Source organism: Glossina fuscipes, unplaced genomic scaffold (genome assembly GCF_014805625.2).
Source record: "Glossina fuscipes isolate IAEA_lab_2018 unplaced genomic scaffold, Yale_Gfus_2 1, whole genome shotgun sequence".
NCBI lineage: Eukaryota > Metazoa > Arthropoda > Insecta > Diptera > Glossinidae > Glossina > Glossina fuscipes.
The window spans coordinates 47,623,695-47,641,540 of record NW_023998415.1 but is presented as its reverse complement, the minus strand read 5'-3'; the positions used below and the strand labels follow the sequence as shown (position 1 = coordinate 47,641,540).

Sequence of the window (17,846 nt, the reverse complement as noted above, 5' to 3'; positions counted from 1 at the left end):
TTACAGTTGTTGTGGTTACTAGCCAATACGTATTTAAATGTCTCAATATATGTGAAGAAGAAAAAAGAAAAGCACTTAACGGTTTTATTGGTTCCTGTGATTATGCTTCTCTTCAAAACGAGATAGTGTATTAAGTTGATTACACGATTGGCAATTAATCAACAACTTGTTATTGACGATAATTTAAAATAACATGGATAGCAGCTGCTAGGCTCCCGTGTTGCGTATTGAATATGCAGGAGTCTCTTAACTTTTCGATATATGGCTTCCAAGAATCGTCCGCTAGTTATCGCGATAGTCTTGCAAGAAACGGATAAAAGTAATTAAAGTTAACTGCGTCGTTAACTAACGTCCTTGCAAACTGGTTGATTTTCCTCTTATTCGTAAGATGAACAAAAAAAAAAAAAAAAAAAAAATACAAGAATGTTTCCTGTTCCTGTCATGGTTCTTAAAAAACCTCATCTCCTTCGATCACAGATAAATCAATGCCTCTTGCGCAAACAATTTCGTTAATAACTAACTGAAAAATTAATTTTATTGTTCCGACCTAGGTACAGGATCAAATGATTCCGTAAGGTATGTAAATAGAGACAATGTCCGTCAATTAACGAATTCATCATGAAAATTTTGTAATTTCAAGGGAAAAATCAAACAACTAGTCCATATATTTCTAGTGTATGTATGTCACCAGTTCCGACGCTATACAGACACGTACACATTAGATAAAAATCTAAATAATTTAAAAAAAAAAAAAAAAAAAAAAACACCGAATACATTAATAGTTCTAAAACCTTATTGCAGATATTTATTAGGATAATGAAATTTGAAAATGTGTTCCAGTTGCAAAAAATTCGTAATTAAGCAAAAATCAGTAAATTGCTTTGAAATTGGGGCATAACCCTCGGATTGAGGTTGTTAAACTTAAATAATTTGATTTTCATGTTATCCGTTTATGCAAGTAATTTCTAACCCAATTAGTTATGAATTGTTTTCTGAATATTGCGTGTTTCCTATACCCACCACTGTAACATGGGGGTTTGTTCATTTTGTTTTTTTCCCACAATGTATATATCATCCAAAAGGGAGCTTCGGAGACCCCATCATCAAGGGCATACATTCTTGATCAGCGTAAAACTTTAAACTTAGACTTAGCCATGTCTGTCAGTCTGTGTGGTGTGCATTGTTGGCACTTTCCTCGTCGCAAAAATGAAGATATCGACTCCAAATTTAGTAAAAACATTTGAAGTTTCTTCTCGCAGGTTCGTACTGAAAATGGGCAATGTCGGTCTCGGCAGAAGCGCGCAGTGAAGCGTAAACTGAAACTCAGTTTTTTTTAACACACATTTTTGGATTATTTCTTGCTTACTCGGAAATTGTTAAACTTAGAAGGCTGAAATTTTTCACACCTACCTTGCTAAGCACTCTACTCCTTTCGTGCAAAAATGGAAAACATCCACCCACATGCTCACGCAAAGCTCCAAGTGATTAAGTGCAGTTTTTTTTTATTTTTTTCACTTTTTTGAGGTCTTATACATATCTATCATAAGGCAAACAAGACAGAATGTTTTAAAATTATTTTGTACACTACTCAAATAAAGATATATTATCTGCCTAAAAATGGGTTGATTTTAAAACGAATGTGGTAGACACAGCGGTTAATTTTTCCTTAATAATACCAGCGATATGGGTATCAAATAAAAGAGCTTGGAGAGTAGAATCCTAAAAACATAGTAGCGAGTCTACGAGATTCCCCCGCTCTCGCCCGCGCCGAATATAACTTTCCTACCTGTTCTTGTCCGTTTTGAAAACATTCTTCCATGACAAACTAGCATTCACGAGCATTTATGCCCAACAATTGGTTGACGTCTTAGAGGTTTGCAAAGAATTTATTTCAAAGGAAATACAGAACAACTTTTGTTTTTCAATTTTAACGAATTTTAACATGTTTACCCTATGACTAAAGCTTTTGTTTTTGGGCAAATTTTATTTATGCTTATATTCCCTACTACACAGTATGAATGGGAAGAAAACCGCCCATTTTATTTATATTTTATTAAACCTAATTTTTCAATCAACCGTTTAAACCGCTGATGTTTTTGTTCACAATATTATATATATATATATATATATATAAAGACTTATGCGTGGTTAGTCAATCAAACATTCAATCAATCAATCGATCAATCAATCAGCTATGGAAAAATCAAAGAATACGCTTCATATTTAACATCACCGCAAAGTGTCAGTCAAAATGAATACTCGAAAAAACCAAACCCGATGCACACAAACTAAACATATAACGCGAAAAAAATCATTTTCAAAATAATTTTTAATTATATAAAGAAAATAAAATATTATCAATGCCATTGCATGGTGTCTGAAATTCTAATGTGTGTGTTTAAAGAGCGTCTAGATGTGCTCATTAAATATTTGTCGTCATCGTTTGCAAGCTACTAAAACCTGACAAATCATTTTCATTAAATTTTCGATCGTATGGCAATCGATTCTAAATTATTGAAAATTAAATTTATTAAAATAAAAATTTTAATATTTGCAAAATTTTTATTTTAATTTTATTTATTACAAATAAATAAATAAATGTATTGAATTTTCAAACATTTAAGGCCGATTGTAATTAAAAAGAAGCCAGGGAAAGGAAGCTATACTGGCTTTTGAATAATTATCTGATCGCTATTACTTCGAATGGCTTACCGTTACCTTAAGGGTCAATTGCCGACCTCTTTCACCCTCAATTAAGGAATGACTTGACCCATTACCAACGGATCAAAGCGAAATGAAATTTGATTTTTTCAAAAGAATAAAAGATCGAATATTATTACGTTCACCAATTGCTTGCATTTATTTTTCGATGAGCATAGTTGTTTAGAAGAGTAAAGAAAATATATTTGATTGATATGAAAAAATCCTGTGTATATGAATATGTATATATATATAATAGCATCGCAAACGTAACATGTTTCGCTATCATAAACGTTCCCATAAGAAACATGCACATAAGATAACGTGTGCGATAGTTCAGAAGACGGCTAAAGCGTTACCTACTACAAACCTAAGCTAGCGAAATCCATAAGAAATAATCGCAAGCAAGATTCTACATCAAGTTCCGATGTTAAATGAGTGCACGCGCACCTAAATAGATCAATGCAATAAATTATGTTCTTCACATGTATCAGACACATACAGGAAGAAGGTATATTAGAGTGCGAAAACAATTTTTAGCGAGGAATGATACGCGACGGAGACCTTAATGAATTATCGACAGACCGGTTAACAGAACGGATTTTCCGTAGCTCGTTTGCGTGCAATCTGTTAATTATGACGAGTATAGCTTTCGTGAACAACGAACTTAATAATCACGTCATTTTTTATCGAGTGATATTCGAAAATCAGCAAAACTGGTTAAATTGTGCCTTCATAAATACCAAACAAATCATTGCGCCCCTATTTTTTCGCCAAATTTTGCGATTTTAACGTTTCAAAATGAAATATGGATATATATATACATCTATACATATTCCTAAACTGCCTGGAATTTCTAGTTCGAGTTGAGTTCTAGAAACATTTAAATGTAGTGTTTGTGTAATGATGGTTATCAGCCTATGAAAAGTTAGAAATTCAAAACATTCTTAGTTCGATTTTGAAAATTAAGTCGGAAAATAGGCGTTTACCTCCCTCTAAGGCACCTATAACACTCAGGAATATGAATCAATCTTGAAGTTATTAAATTACCGTAAAACATTTTCTAAAATTTGCGATAATCACCTATCGGTGTCAACGTGGACACGTCTAACATTAATGAAATCAATTATTCGCTTTACTTCACGATGATCGGAGATATATATGTGTCTGCATCTTTATTTAGTTTAAAAAACAAAAAAAAAACACAGAATGAGCAACAAATGAAGGAGAAAGTAGAGGAAGAGGAAAAGGCCTACAAAAAAGAAGACAAAACAAAAAAAAAAAAAGAAAGAGGAGACAAAATGAAAAGAGTAAAACAAGAGAAGCAGAAAGATAAAGCAATGGCAAAAGAGCAATGCGAAAAGGGAAAGAAAAATGAAAAGTAGAAGAAGAGAGAACTAAATAACAGGAGAGATCAACCTTACTTTTATGCCCAGAAGGAGGCTTCAGAGACCCGTCAAAGTATATAGATTCTTGATCAGTATCACATTCTGAATCGACTTACATATGTCAGTCTATTCGCCTGTTCGCATAAAAATTTGGCAGAAATATTGGCATCCACTAGTTGCTGCTGAAATTGAGACAAATTGGTTGCATAACACCCCGCGCATCACTATGTAAACTGGGAAAATCTGTGCGTTTCGAAAAGAAAACTATAGTTTTTTGCTAAAAATTCATAAACTACAGAAAACTACAGATAAACCTATAAAAATTTCAAGCTATATTCGGTAGGCCATTCCGTACGCCAGATTCTTTAGCACCAGCACAATATTAAATATATCGGTCACATCTACCCAATGTTGAAGGGTATAAAAATTTCGTAACTTTTTTAAAACCTTTATAACGCCCATAAACAAGCTTCAAAAACGCCATAAGGTATGTAGATTGCTGGTCAGAATACATCAAAACATGTTAGTTGTGCAGTGTCTGTGGCATATATTTCTCCGAGCAAATTTGCAAAGAAATTTGAAAGCCGTTGAAGGGCACGCCTATGTTACAACGAAAACCGAAAACGCCTTTGCTTTTCAGTTCCTCCGCTTATTACTCGTAAACTACAACGGACGCACAATATAAGTTTTCACTTTCATTCTACGGCAGGACAAAAGAATCAGCCACGCCCGCCCAAAATTATAGGGTATGAAAATTTAGATCCTTTGTTTTTCTTCTTTTTTTTTAACTTTTAGAATAACTGTGCTGGGTATAAAAGATTCGATCCTATTATAGTTTTCTTACTTTTGAAAATTGAAGGCAATTTCAGGAGCTTATGGTGTTTCTGATCCACTACTTGCTCTTTCATTCTCATTTTGTGTAAAGGCAACAATTCTGTTAACCGTTTCTTCATATTACGTCACGCCGCATCAAATCAAAAGCATATACACTACCGTGTTTTTAAGTGCATATAAACTATGCTATCCATATATGCGTATATGTGCACACACACACAAAAAAAACCAAAAAAAAACTCAAAAGTGAGGTAGCAAATGCAATTTGTTTTCGTTTCATCGCTTATATCAACGCGCATTGAAGAATTTTAAATTCCGTGTTTGTCGAATGCTTCAATAAATTTCACGGAAAATTTTCTATACAAATATGAAAAAAATTTTTCATAATTAAAGCTTAAACCTATATATTATATTATAGCAATAATTTATATATATTTAATATATATAAATTTTTATATATTTATATATTCGTATATACAAGTATTTAATAAATCATATTTTATGCAATTTTCTCAGTCATTCTTGAAATATAAGGCATGAGGCGCTTTACCTACCCATTTCACATGGCCCCCCGGTTCCCAGGATATACTCCAGACCTATGCACCTTGAGTTTCTAAGCTTTAATAAATGTTCACCTAATACATTAATGACTCGTCTCTAATCCTGACTTATGCAAATTAAAATGTTTTTGTGACTTTAAATGGACATGCAACGGATTTTCCTGCAAAAAGAGCCTTTATATAAAGTCCAGTAAGTCATCATCGCCCAGGCCCATTGTTACCTCCAAAATTCTATCAAAAAATAACTTTGCTAACTTTTAAGTTATTTTTCCCATAGCCGCTCGACGGCATAATAGTAAACGATAAAAGTTTGTTAAAACTAAATCTGGAAGAAATATTGAATTTGAACATTTGAACTTGTTTAGCTGATTGCAAAAGCATTTCCTTTATATAGATACGTGTTTCAGACTTCCAAACAATGAAAATGATTGAGAAAGCAATCAAATGTCTGTCAATGTAACAGCAGTACATGTGTTATGTTAAGAGAAACGCGTCCAAAATTTATTTGATGCGCATTGCCTTCAATTTTCGAAAAAATAAATTTAGTGACTTTTGTTATTAATTTTTCTTCTTTTGTTGCTTTTGCCAAAAAAAAAAAATGTTTTCTTCATACATATGTGCAATTCATGTAAAGCGTCTTTTTATTTATTTCTGTTTTCATTGAAACTTTTCAACACAAACAGTGAGTAGCAGCAATAAAACATAAACCCGAAAAAAAATCTCAAAAGCTTGAAAATTTTCACAAATCCAGGAAACTTAAGCATTTTTTTTTTTTTAATTAATACAATTTTCATACGAAATTAAAATGACAAACGATTTGTGGATCTCGTAGTAAATAAGGCCTAATTCCCGATTCGATTATTTTTACAAACGAATACAGTTTCAATTGACCAAAAAAAATGTGTGCAACATGTCAAAGTAAACTAATTGCTAATACGTTCATGTCCAACTGGTGAAAGCGGGAGAAAGAATATAAGAAAACTTGATAATTGCAGACATGAAGGAAAAGAAAACAACCAACAACCTTACATTTTGCACATGTTGTATATACCATATGCCTCGGTAATGTCACTGAAAATGCTTGTATGTTTGCTTATGCGTGCGTACCTGCAAAATGCTTTAGAAATGCCATTAAGAAAATGGAATTTTTATCATGTAACAAGAGCTGGTGAACATTAATCAAACTAGTACTTATCACCCTGGTATAGTGCACACAAAACACCTATACATGACATAAATACATATATATATATATATATATTGTATAGAGGATCCATAAAGAAACTGGACATGAGGAATAAGAAAAAGCAAGTGCTTACGCTGAATGCAAGCTATGTATCTATAACGTCTTTCAGTTAAGCGACAATAGTAGATTTCGTTTATGATTAAAGTTAAGGAATAAAAGAAAATTTCCACATTGCGATGAGGCTATACGATGCTATTGATCGTATAAATCTATCGGTGCACATTTCTACTAACACGCTCCTTTTAATTATGTTTATATCAGTATGTTAATATATATTAGAAACATTACTCAAGTAACTTTGAAAGGAATGAAGAAGAAAAGAGAAACCAAATAAGGTCATCTCTCCCCTATCAATATAATCGCGTATAAGATTGGATTGGAACACATTTCAGACTCTACAATACGCTTTTTAAGTATAAAAATTTCGAAAAAGTTCACTTAAAGCTTCTAACAAGACACAAATAATCAGGAATGCATGTTGTAAGGTGCTCTATAGATTTATATTGTATAGTTTAGAAAGCAATCATCACTTACGAGTTGCATGGAAGTAAGATTTTTAGCAAGTTTACCAAAAGTGGTGGATATTAAAGAGAGAGGGAAAGGGAGCTCTTCTTATTAGATCGTAAATGGTTTGACTTTCTTCATTTCGCTTATCTTAGTTTTGAATGCAGAATATGAAAATCCGCCAACAAACAAAAAGCACTAACAATATTTTTTTTTTCGGTTATTTATTATTTGTTTTTGAATGCAGGAATCTTTAATGGGCAACTCAATGGGAGCATTGCGTAGCAATAGCCCAGGACCAAAAGGGGAGCTAGGTGTTAAAGGTGAGATGGGTCGATCTGGCGAACGCGGTCAGCCGGGGCAAAAAGGCGAACGAGGTGATCCTGGTATGACTGGAGAAAAAGGTGACAGGGTAAGTAAACCGTTAAACATATACACATTCACGCAAATGCATTACCTATGAAATACAATAAGCAAAAGAAAATTTTGTGGCACTTTTCCCAATAGCTGCAATAGCGCCACTTTGACACTATTAACCGTATTAGGCCACCAGTATGACCCATCTAGAGAATTGACAAATCATAATAATACATAGCAGAAATTAATACAAATGCATTGCCACAATTGTTAAGGCAGCCGAAATGGGCCGCGTACGTGGTTTCGAGCCATTTGCATAAGATTGCATATGAAAAAGGCCTCGATATTTGCGAATCATATGAATTAATAGTGAAAAGGTTAAGGGTCTGAAAGCGCAATCAAGTGGTCCTTGGGAAGACCCGCAAAAGTGTGAAGAACGTCATGGTATCCGATTGACGTCTCATAAGGATATACTTTGTATTTTGTAAGATGTGAAGAGAGAATCATTAACCCTATGACCTGATCATTTTTGGGCAGACGCTTGATTCCGCCCTTCAGTGTCGACAAATGACTCGATTAAAGTGAGCATTTAAGCTGAAACGTCCAGACAATGCCAGACTACATACAGGTCGAATTTTGTTCCTTTCAACTAGAGCTATTCCACTTTCTACAGAACTCCCTTAAGCAGCAACACCATTCTAACAGTCGACAATAAACTTTTTTAACGTTTTTCTGGTTAACCGGCAAGGGCGCAGAATAATAATATATGAGGAGCTTAGTAAGTATTATAGGGAAATTTATTTTGGAAAACTGTTAAATGGTGGCAAGAAACCGGAACCATTCTCAAGCGACATCTTCAATTAAAAGAGCTCTGCGAGCTCTGCTAGGGGAGCATTGTCGTGCCAATTCGAGTTTGCAAGAAAAAAAGAAGCAAAGTATCAATTAGTAGCATGTAGATGCCTGCAACTAAAGGAATGTATACAGAGTTTTTCTTAAATCTTGATTTTTGTGGAACTGACGAATGTTTGAGTAAAACACTTTGCATTTTGACCAAAAAAAGACACAAATTTACACTGCTCCACACCACTTGGGTTAACGGGTAAATTAAGAGCAGCACTCATTATAAAACACCCAGAAGAACTTGAGTTAAACTTGCGATCGATTCTCAATCACTGTATGAATCGATCTAAGTTTGCCATTCTGCCTGTCCCTCTCTCGATCTGATGTTTATCTATGTACTTTCATTGTTCTACGTATAGGTCGCAAGTTTAATGATATGTGGGACACTGACGGCCCAAGAATGAATCCTACTAAAAATCATTTGGGTCGGGTCGGGTCACTTTGTTAACCGTCTCCCGTATAACTCCTTACTTTTGAAAAGTTATTAAGTGAAAAGTATAAGGCGTATTAAATAACTGTATTAAATGAAACGATCTTCGGTATTTAATATTGTTGTTTGCTTGTTTATTAATGGAAAATTTTTAATTTTAAATAAACTTATCGAACAACTACTGAGTATTTCCATAGAGAATGTTATTTTAAAGATACCATAAAAAAATATCAAAAGAAAAGCATAAAAGGTTATAGAATCGCTTGCTCGGATCTTTAGTTGCAGAATATTTTTTATCATTTTAGGCTTTTCGTGTTGCCGAATTAGCAGCCGAATCGAATTTATAATCAATAGCAAACCCTTCTGAGCTAAGTTTTTCATTTCGTGACAGAAACATAGTAATCTTTCGAATCGCTCCCAGCCTTGTTTAATTTCAAAGGTCGTCTTGGTGCAGCTACAATAACAATATTTTATAACGAACTTTTTTTAAACGAACATATGGAAAAGATTTATAGTGAAGTTTGAAATCATAGGAACAAATGTTAGGCTATAACTTGCCAGCTCATAGTGCGTAAATGGTTTCTTCCCGAAGAAGTGCGAAATTTCAAGGAGAGAATTTTTTGCAGTTAATGAGCTTTTTAAGGTTTTCAGTGGAAGTTTACCCCCCCAACCCCCTCACCTGACTTGCAAGGCATCCTATCCTAAAATTGAATTCAGCTTTTCCCATAGAAATCCCAACAATGATTTCATATGATCATTTCAACATTAAAAAATGGCGAAAGCCTATCGATCAAAACTTCCAATACTGCGCGACATTGGCTTAATAAAGTCTAGTTAAGATAGAAAAAAAAAAAAAAAAAAAATGCATATGAAATTTGATGCAAAAAATTAAGCTAAGAACTTTTGCCTTTACCTGATATACACATTATTCATGTGAAACGTATATAGCATATCTAAATGTCTCTGTGGATAGGAGCGTGTGTGCAAGGGAAATTTATTTCTGCTCTATTTATTATTAAATTGATTTGCAAATATATAATGGCTGACGAAATTTTTCGAATATAACCAAAATTAATTGACTTTACATTTACCCAAGTGCCATGAAATTTGCTAAAGGGTTTTTTTTCCTCTACGTACGTATTTACGAGATGGCATTTAATAAAATTAAGTTTACTTATATTACAGTATAAAAAGTGTGGTATAACTGCGATAAAATATGCGATTTACTGCCGTGCGCACAGCTTAACATTTTCGCAAGCTCCGTGTATGCCGCCTCCTTTGGATATTTTATTTCATGCTTCCCTCTCAGGACAATCTTTGTTAACTTTTAAGCTTATCTAGAACATTCTTTTTTTTTTATACTTTTATGCGGATGTTTAAATTAATAACCAAACCGTTTATGACATTTGTTATATTTACTATTGAACGTAACGTTCGCGCATTTACTAAAAACTATAACTTCTCGTTCGAGAGAACTATATAACTTTACGCAGATTTAAAAGCATCAAAGACTTTAACAATTAACACTCGCTTACAGTATAATGGCAACATAAATTATTGGCAATTAATTTCAGCGGTTAATGTGAGAAAACAAGGCAGTAAGTCATTCAATCATTTTCTCGCAGAATTTCATTCATCCTAATTTAACAGAAATATATGTTTATCTAACTGGGATTATATGTAGATATAAAATAGCAATGGAATTCTTTAGCTTTATGAAATAGTGGGGTTCATGAGAGTTGCACTCAAACATAATTTTTTTTTTTCTTAATTTGACTTTAAACGACAATTTATACGACACGCTTCCACATAAATTAGCAATCATTTCATCAATAATACAAATAATGTTGGTGTCAAGGTCATAGATCGTTTTTATTCTATGAGAGTGAACCAACTCAATAAAATAATTGTATCAGAGGAGTTGTTGCGTTAAGAGTAAATTTCGTCCGACAAAAATTAATCAATTAATATAAAAGTCGTTCTCCTCGGATGGTAACAGCATCGCAGTTTATAGACAACAGCAAATTATGTATTTTTGTTTTTTAACAACAAAGCTGCAATAACGATGAGAAATGTATTATACAAGTTTTAGTTAACGTCAAGTCATTTATGCAACGACACACTCAAGGTATAGGATGAATGCAAACATTTTGCCACAACGTTTGCAACAACAAATGACACGCCCAGCCAAAATTTTATAAGACATACATATGCTTGGTATCAAATTCGGAATCTATGCAGACATGTCCGTCGGTTCAGCCACTCATCCGAGTTATGTTTCTAGTAAACATTATCTCGATGGCAATACAAGTTTGGCAAAGCATTTGGAAAGTTGTTGCACACAGTTTACGTTACAATAAAACTTGAACTGAGAACAGCCCTCCTTGCTGGGTTCTTACCTCATCACTACAAGAAGCTACAAAAAATGCATAATAAACCGAGTGTTCGAGTGTACTTAACAGAATGGCAAAATATATGCCACGTCCACGCAAGCGAGTAGCGACATCACTTTTCTCTTCTTCTTTGTTTTCATACGATATTCATGCCAAGAAGTACCGGAAATTAAAATGAAGAATACGCAGTAATTTAATAAGTCAAATGCGGTTTATTTTCACCATTAATTAATTCACTATTTGTCAAGTTTCGCGATGTAAAATCTATGCATAATTTGTCCAATTTTCGAGGCAAGTCCCGACACTGATATTGTCTTTAATGAAAGATTTCAGACTCAACTGCTAAAGTTCTATAGACTACAATCGTTACAATTTTGAAGTCACAGCTTAGCAAATTGATAAAGACAGTTTACAGTTGTTGTAGCATCATGCCTGGCATTAATCGAGACGACGAGAGTGATAAGAAAGAAATTAAAATGCAAACTAATACATTGAGTCGATCGATAAGTGATTGTTATATTGTGAGCAAAATTATTTAAAACAGTTTAGAAGAATCTCAACGGTTTACCCTCTCTCTTGCTCTCTTGCTCTCTTTATCTATCTATCTATCTATCTCTCACACTCTCTCTTTTTTTTCTCTGTTTGTCACTCTCTCTTTGTCTCTCTCTCTCTCTCTCTCTCTGTCTATTTTTGTATCTATTTCCCTTCCTTCCCCTTCACGAGACCTTTTGATATTGATTTACATATAAACACAAAAAACTACTTATCGTCTAAAAAGGGACTTTACGTTCACTTGACAATTTAAAAATGAGAATGTTTGCCGGTTGATTGCTCATCGTGATTTATTTAATTAAATCCTTTCACATACTTTCTGGTCAAATTTTATTGCTGTTCTAATACCAATTGCTAACTAACTAAGGAATGTATTAAAATAAAATTTGGTTTGCCTTTTCTTTACTCTCTCTCTCTCTCTCTCGCTCTCTAAGTAGATCTTGAAAATATTTTTTGTCCTACATTAAATAAATGTTTTCTTTCAAGGACTCCCCATAAATATCAAATAGATTTCTTTCTTTCTTCTTGCTAAGTATAAAACAAAAACATTGAAGAAAACATTAACACCATCTATGTACTACTTACGAATATAATATTTATAACGAAAGCAATGCATAGGTGCGAATGTTTATAGATACATTAAGAACATTCTTAAAAATGTATTTAATGTTTTCTTTATGCATATGAACTTGTATATATATATATATGCATATATATATATGCATACAATGTCACTAATACTTAACGGCGGTTGTATATGTTTTTAAGTATATACTAAAGTATTCGAAAGCGAACGCTTAAATACTCTTACATCGGATATTTATTTACATTTTAGCCATTAGATGTTTAGGCGAAAAAAGTTGTGTGATGGCTTAGCAACGGACTTATCGATTAGCTTCATAATAATATAACGACATAAAAATAAGATCGATAGAAAATACATTTTTTTGTAAAGAGTAAAGAAAGACAAGCGGATACCTAACTGTTTTCCAAATATATCAGTGCATCTTTCACCACAATTGATTTACACTATGCACACGAAAAGTGGGCAGCGGAAACTAATCTATAAACTATGAATAAAAGCAATAGCAGATAAAAACACAATTAATTTAAGAATAGGTCTTAAACTTCTTGGGCTTATGAATTTTGTGAAGCACATCGTAATTAATTTGATAACAAATAACAAAAGAAAAAAACTTCTTATCATAACTTCTAAAACTATAGATCCAGGGAATACTTGGCCGTACGAAAGCAAAATAACAGAACAGAAAATAAAACAAAAGAAATGAGAAAATTATATACGGCCGCGAACCGATCCTTTAGACCAATCGTCATTGTGCGAAAAGAGACTTAAGAAAAGGAAAACAACTAAATATCCTTAGTCTATAATATTGACTGCGGTCGCAGCTGACACTTTCCATTTATGTAGAACAAAAGTGGAAATTCATATTGTGGGTCCGTTAAAGTTTATGGGCAAAACACCATACGCTATAAATATCGACCCTTCAAGTCCATTTATTTCATACGTAATTGATTGCATTGCTAAGGGAAAACGATTCTATCGTCTTGTGGGGTCCATAATATTTATTTTAGAGCTGACACATTTTTAAACAGAATCGATTTCAAAATTCTTCCTTGTCTACCGTATGAGTAATAAGCAGGAAGCGTGAAAAAAGGAAAAAAAGACACAAAAATCTTATCAGTAAGCGTAGCCAATTTTTTTTTTTTTTTTTTTTTTTGCATTTTTGCACATGAATAGTAGGGTCCGCCGTAAAGTAAACAAAGAAAATTTCAAACTTTTCTTTTTATAAGTAAACAATGCTAGCATGTTTGATTGTAAGCACTCAACATAAATGTATAAATCATGTAGCTACTTTTTATCATGCTATTGTAGGGTGCGTGCTATGATTTAAGTTCTTAAAGATCTTGAAGATGTTAACACATTCAAGCAAAAACATTACTGTATTTCATCGCAAAAATAACGATAGCAACTGCAATGACAACAACGGTAATAATAAAGAAAACTAAAAAAAAAAAATTAAAAAAAAAAACAAGGAAGAAACTTATTGAGCGGTTCTCGTCGATTTTTTTATACCCATCGCGGTTATCCTAAAGAAGACAAAAATGATAAAATAACCGCATTTTTATGCTTTATAATATGGAGTAGGCGAGGTTTTATATTTTGAATAAAAATTTTTGTCGTATAAGGCTTGTAGGCGTGTCCTTTGAAAAATTTACGTCACTTTGCAATTCTTTTGAAAAGTTTTAGGCGATATCCTCGTTTTTTGCGAACGAAAGTATGTTTACTACATAGTTGGACAAACGGACGCATGGACAGACGAACAGACAGACATTCTGATATGCATTCCAAATTTGAAACTGCCCAAGAATTCATACATTTTTTGGGGTTTTTGAAGCTTGTTTCGGGCCGTTATGAGAGTATTGGAAAAAAAAAAAGTACATTTTTTACACACTGGGTGGGTGTGGTCAATTTTTTCAAAGTTTATATAGGTACTAAAGCATCGCTTACCGAATATTCATTTACACTTTTGTTGGTTTAACTATTGCTCTCGAGTACTAAGTAAAAAATCAGCTTTTCGTTCCTTTTGAAAAACGGATGCGTTCTCAATTTACGTGGTACTGTGGGCGTGTCATTATACCGACTTGGTCCATTTTCAAGACCAACTCGCGTGCAAGAACTCTCAATATTCCTGCCAAGTTTAAAATCCATAGCTTTTTTTTGCGGCCATGAGAATGTTCACAACAGACATTATACAAACGAACAGGCAGACGAACATGCTTTAATCGAACCAGAAATTCATATTGATCAAGAAATTATATATACTATGCGGTGTCTCTTAAGCTTCCTTCTGGGCGTTGCAAAGGTATTGACAAAATGAATACACTCCTCATACTTCGGTGGTGGGTAGAAAAATGAAAACTTTCTACTTAGCTTTACGCATATTTATCCATACACTAGAGCAGGGACTCTTAACGGTCCGATATGGTTCTCTCTGGTGCGTGAACAAAATTTGCTCTTAGACGTTTATTTTCTTTTCTTTTTAGTGAAACAAAAAAAAAACAAAAAAAAAATTAAATATAAAAGTAATGGGCCAAGGCCTACTTAATACAGTCTTTAATAGAATATAATGCAGTTTTTCTTCAAAGTGATTTGAACAATTTGGTTGCATGGTTGCATGGTGCTCCCTCAATCTTCTGAAGCTAAATCTAAATAAATGTAAGAAGCTTTCTTTCTTAAGAAGGAAGTCGTTTAGTACGCAATACTTCATTGATTCGCACAGGTTGGAAGAAGTCGATTCGTTCATAGATTTAGGCGTTCTATTCGATTATAGGTTACGTTTCAATTTGCATATTGAGTCCTCGTTAAGCAAAGCGAGGTCCGCTCTTGGTTTTATAAAGAGGTGGTCCAAAGAGCTTGATGATCCTTATATTACTAAAAGGCTTTACACGTGTTTGGTTAGACCTATTCTTGAGTTATGCCTCTGTTGTGTGGTCTCCTTCATATAGATGCTACGTAGGTTCAATTGAATCTATACAAAAGCAATTCTTGCTGTTTGCCCTTAGGAATTTGGGTTGGGACCCGATTTCCCCTCTTCCACGCTATGAAAATAGGTTGCTTCTGTTATCCTTACCGTCACTCGAGAAACGTAGATTTGTTCTTGGGGTTTCCTTCCTAATCAAATTAATAAATGGTTCAATTGATTCGCCCGCATTACTTCGTGAGATTTGCTTTAATGTCCCTAACCGCTTCTCTAGGCACTTTATGTTGATAAAGCTTAGTCAATGCAAATATAACTTTGAACTGTTTAACCCGCTCAGAGTTGTTTGCAAAAACCTAAATGATGTCTATCATCTATTCTCATTAACGGACTCTTTAAAGTCCATTAAAGCAATTTTGCTCAACAAGCGCGATTTACCTATGTCGTACTTAAACTGATTTAACCTTAGATTTTGTCATTATGAGTCGAAAATTAATTTCTTGTTAACAATTATCGGTTGCCAAGCTTATGCATGTTTGCGATGGCTTAGGGGTTCACTTGCAATTTGGTCCTGTATCGGTTGTGGGTGTGGCTCTATGCTAATTGTGTACATGCTTTTTTTTTTTCTTTTTTTTTTTCCTCCTTATTTGTTTTATTGTACTTATACTAAGTTTTATTATTAATAATTTTAAGATTTACTTAAGAGTCAATTGAACTCGACTGCTATTTTGTTTTAGTTGAGTTTCTTGTATAAGTGGAACAAATAAATAAAATATCAAAATAAGACTTCATTTTGGAAGTTGTCGTATAAACAATCCTATTCGAACCATCAAGAGTGTTCGTATTTAAGAAAAACCAAACGCGCGTCTTTAAATTTCAATTTTCATCAATCATTCAATTTCAACAAAATATATTCAAAAATTTAGGCCCTATGGGTCGCACGCTTAATAAAAGGCAGGATGGTGTACACATCCATACAAACTTAATGTACCCAAGCGGTGTGTTGGATATACATAAGAAGAAAATGTTATTTGGATTTTATATTTTCCAAGCCCCTCAATCAGCTTACGTAACGAATTTAATTACAAGACAGCACACTCTTCACCCCCCCACTTCTGCTCAAGTTCAGACAGTGTTGTTATTCCCTTCAGTAGCTGTTTATAAACAATTGCATAAACTAAAATGTATATCTATATGCTCTGCCGTATTTGCAGCGAGTCTCTGATAATTGCGCTTTGGTTTAATTAATTTTCGAACTTTACATGAAAAGTTTACTAAGGATAACTTCAAAATGAACTAGAAGTTCTATGCTGAAAGCTCTACATTTTTGTGGCCTTGACTTGGGGAAAAACGAAATGTGATAATTGTATGAACGCGTTCATGAAGCGATTTTGCTGACTCAGCGTAATGATGGAATTAATATAAAAAACAAAAAGTTTCTCCAGAAAAGGTTTTGTTACTGTAAGCCTGCTTTCAAATAAGCAGACAGATAGACAGGCATAGCGAAATCGAACACTTTTTCATTATGGATAGAGAGAGAGAGAGAGAGAGAAAGAGAGAGAGATAACGACCGTTTGTTTTGATAACATAGGTTATGAACGGGTTTTGAGATATCTGATTGAACCGTGTGAACAGATAAACTGTAATCGCAATTTCGCCTTCATTATTAAAGGTATGATTGTATTAATCAAAATCGCCGAAAACTTCGAGACACATTTGTTCCCAAAAAAGAAAAAAAAAGTTTCCAAATTGAGTAACGCAAACAATTGTTTTATTATTCAATCCAAGTTGATGTATTCAACAGATTCGAACATCCGTAGGCCAATTTTAATTTTTTTCAATGAATAATTTCGAACCGACGAAAACGTTGACAATTGTGCAATCGTATCCAACCAAATCAATTGAAATAGTCTATGTTGTGTTTATGGATAATGTGGGTAAAGGTAAAGAGGAAAAAAAAAAAAAAAAAAAACAAATTCATAAACCTGCTTCAGTACATTTCAGTGTTTGATATAGGAATTAAAATTGCATTTAGGTCGTTCTAAAGGAAAACCATAGACGCAAGCAAAAAGCACTTTCATGGCAATAATCCTTTAAGTCGAGTCAAAAAACTAAATGTAAACGAGACGAAATTTTCATCGGTAGAGTTTGCATTTCTTTCATCAGTGCGGCGCGTTATTCTGTTGGCCGAAATCTTAAATAATTTCAAATGCATCATCATTATGCATCATTTCACAGAGAGATGTTAAATTAAGTCTATTTTTATACTCGGCTTATGAAGACGTTTGCAACACCCGCACTCGAAAGCAAGCTTCAGCGATCCTATATAGGGTATATTTTTTTTTCTTTGATGGGTATCAAACTTTAAATAGATGTGAGTATGTCGATCTGTATGCCAAGCAATTTTTCCGTTCGCGAAAATGAATATACTGCCTACACACACACACACACACACACACACACACACACACACACACACACA

At 33.5% G+C, this 17,846-nt stretch overlaps 1 protein-coding gene across 1 annotated transcript in view; it reads left to right on the top strand.

Moving 5' to 3' along the window:
• The window catches only part of LOC119644979 (collagen alpha-1(XV) chain), a 448,380-nt gene that overhangs the window by 307,789 nt on the left and 122,745 nt on the right, over positions 1–17,846 (top strand). The window contains exon 13 of the mRNA XM_038044722.1: positions 7,480–7,644. Within this exon, the coding sequence (XP_037900650.1) occupies positions 7,480–7,644 (165 nt within the window). The remainder of the gene's footprint in view (positions 1–7,479; positions 7,645–17,846) is intronic.